Source organism: Rhagoletis zephyria, unplaced genomic scaffold (assembly GCF_001687245.7).
Source record: "Rhagoletis zephyria isolate East Lansing unplaced genomic scaffold, Rhagoletis_zephyria_1.1 Rzeph_scaffold_01802, whole genome shotgun sequence".
NCBI classification, from domain to species: domain Eukaryota; kingdom Metazoa; phylum Arthropoda; class Insecta; order Diptera; family Tephritidae; genus Rhagoletis; species Rhagoletis zephyria.
Genome location: NW_016158886.1, coordinates 46434 through 49701, shown reverse-complemented (window position 1 = coordinate 49701; position 3268 = coordinate 46434). Strand labels below are relative to the sequence as shown.

Sequence of the window (3268 nt, the reverse complement as noted above, 5' to 3'; positions counted from 1 at the left end):
GCTGCCGAGATAGGTCGATCTTCCACTCAGCCATCGATATGTACTATTTTTTTTTTTGTTATAAAAGCAAAAGCTTACCTAAAGTTGTAGTATTAGCAACGGGCTTTTTCGTGCTTATTCGTGCTTTTATGAAATTTTACTGAACGCCGATGCACGCACGNCTCTGCCAAAAGCCCGGCCCGTGCCCATCTCTAATACAAATACACCAATTCAACTTTTTTGACAACTGACGGTGACGGCGACGGTGACGCAATGGCCGTTATGCACTTTGACTTTTAGTCGCATGTTCCTTTGCGATTGCTCCCGGAATCATCCNAACACCAATTCAACTTTTTTGACAACTGACGGTGACGGCGACGGTGACGCAATGGCCGTTATGTACTTTGACTTTTAGTCGCATGTTCCTTTGCGATTGCTCCCGGAATCATCCCGGATTACTCGCACTTTTTGCAGGGATATTTTTAGAGTTCGCTTAACAGTTCTCCGTAATTTTGATGAGTACACCACCTGCGCTTCTAAGTGAGCTAAGACACTCCACTGAGAATGCCGCTGTTGTGTCATCACTTTTAACACACCCAGTTTGTGCGGTCCAGTTTTCTTTCTTTGTTTATAATAATGATAGCTTTTTCACTTTTAATGAATAGTTAGCACGACTGAAAATACATAGAATAAATATAGTATACTCATATACATACATACATATGTACAAATGCACTCCATACATATCCCCATACAGATATATGTATGCATGTATGAATGTATACATGTATACTCGAGGAATATTAGAGTACCCTTTTTAAATGTAATGTACTAAATACATACATACATACATTTGCGCATATTCACATAAAACACTACTAAGTAAATTTTGATAAATTATGAAAAGGTACAATTTCTTTTTAGAATAAGATATTATTTTAAGACTTTATATCAACAAAAAAAAATAAGTGCCTCCATCAAATATGTATATTAGATATCTCTGTATTCACATTTGCAATTCGTCACAAACCAAAAAATGACAGTATATTCTTCCATTTCATTCCAGAAATCCATGATTATGCTTTAATGGTTGGCATTGATCCAGTTAAAGAGCCTCATTTGCTTTATTTGGCGAAAGAGGGATTAATGCAAGCGCTGCCAACAGATTGGAAAATATGGTATGTTTGTATTTATGAGTATACACTATATTGCACAAAAATATCGGCGCGGCGGCGGCGGCGGCGGCGGCGTTCGGCACCTAAGGAATTTTGTACAAAATTTTCATGATGTATGTACATTGATATACATCGTTTGAAGGAACTAAATACTACTCGTTTAAAAACACAATTTTACGAAATGAAAATTACTTTTTAGAGGAGTTTTTTTTTTTGCATAAATTGGGCCACTGGACAAGAATATGATCTCCTTTATTTTTCCAAAAAGAGCGTAACTCAGAAAAAACATAGGTAATATATTTTTCGATCGAAACCGTTTATTACAGTTAAATTAGGGTCGAATACTGGTAATCTAACGATTTTCTTCCGCAGTAGACAACTGTTTCCAATACTACAACAACAATAAAGTTATAACACATCAAAAAATTTTACGCCAATATCTCAGAAAGCGGTTTTAACCGAAGCAGCTTCTGTTCATCTAACCCATTCCATCTAACTCCTNGGCTCCAAAAATGGAGTTTTTTATGAATAAAAATGGTTTCTTAAAGAACTTTTTGCCCCTCAGATGACAAAACAGATTAAGCTTAAAAAATCTGCATAAAAATATTTAANTTTAAACGGACTTTAAATAAAGAGCAGCCAATTTTTTTTGCATTTTTACATTCGTAAGTTATTTTATTCTGGGGTCCCACANCAAAGTTGATTTTCCTGAGTATTTTTTTTTATTTTAAACAGACTTTAAATGAAGAGCAAACAATTTTTTTTTGCATTTTTACATTCGTAAGTTATTTTATTCTGGGGTCCCACATACGTATACAAGTACTAGGTGGCTCTGTGAAAATTATGTTAGCATTCCTTAATGGTGGTCAAACCCCAGGAAGGTTTTGCTCCCTCGCATCGCAACGTTTTCTACAAAGGGTTAAAGTTCCCCCTTTTTGGTAAAAATTAGTATTATTTTTCATTACATTCGGTTCTCCTTAGAAAAATTTGGCGCTTAATATTTTAGTGGACATTTTAACCATCTATAAGCCATTTTTTTAAACCAGTGGGTCAAAAACCCGTTCTGGTTCGAGTTGATGGGTTAAACTTTTGGTAAAAAGTAGACCAACCTTGTTTTCAATATGTAATCCGCAAAAAATCGTAAGAACTCCGTAATTTAACATAACAGTTGATAAGAATATTGCAAGAATTTATTGATAGCGACATAAATAATCCCAATAACTTAACTTTTAAAATTGTTTATTTCTTTAAATTTAAATAGTACATACGGATCTGTCCTGCAGAAAAAAATTATCAATTGATAAAAAATAACCCAGTTGTAGTTAGCTTTTTTGCGGGATTTCTATAAAATATATAGCTTGTAGTTAGCTACAAAAAGCTAGCTTGAAACTAGTTGACAAGTAATGCAGGAGTAATGAAGGAGATTGTTTTCTTTAAACGCGTTTGGATAAACGCGTTGCCGACAAGTAAAAGGAAGATCGAAATTTCATATTATCATTTTGAAGTTATGTCTGACGTAGTTCGAATATGGGACCACCTACAGCAGAATATGAAAACAAATATGAAAATAATAAAGTAAATAAAAATAAAAATACAACTAAAAGAAATATTTTGTTTTTCCTATTGATATTTTATGTCCAAAAGTAGTTAGTTACATCTAATGCAGAGGTAAACCACCCTTGACTATTTCGCGGCCATCGCCATGGAAATATAGTTAGCTTTCGTCAAAGAAAATATGCAGATAATAAGTGACTTTTAGCTCCTTCCTAAACAACTTAAAGTTAGCTTATAGTTAGATACATTTCCTGCAGGGTGTAGAGAACATATAGAGCCATGTGTGTATGTATACAGGGTGTCCCAGAACTCAACATCAAGCCGAAACGGGGTGACAGGATTGATTGTAACCATCATGAGAAAAATCAGAAAAAAAAAATCTATCCCATGAGGGTTTGAAAATTATGGGCATTTTAGAAAAACCTAGGAATTAGGTCAAACTGTAACCATTTTTCGGTTACTGCGGTTAATTTTTATTATTTTTGTTCATTTAAACTTTGGAACCTTAACCCTAAATAACATTTCTAGAACCTAAGTCAAAAATAATGACACAATTGCCC

The 3268-nt window shown here is 34.2% G+C and overlaps 1 protein-coding gene across 3 annotated transcripts in view; it reads left to right on the top strand.

The window, feature by feature from the left end:
• Cep164 (centrosomal protein 164) overlaps positions 1–3268 on the top strand; it is a 57225-nt gene that overhangs the window by 16137 nt on the left and 37820 nt on the right. For all 3 annotated transcript variants that reach the window (XM_017619188.1, XM_017619187.1, XM_017619189.1), the window contains exon 3: positions 1046–1157. In XM_017619188.1, coding sequence (XP_017474677.1) covers positions 1046–1157 — 112 coding nt within the window. The remainder of the gene's footprint in view (positions 1–1045; positions 1158–3268) is intronic.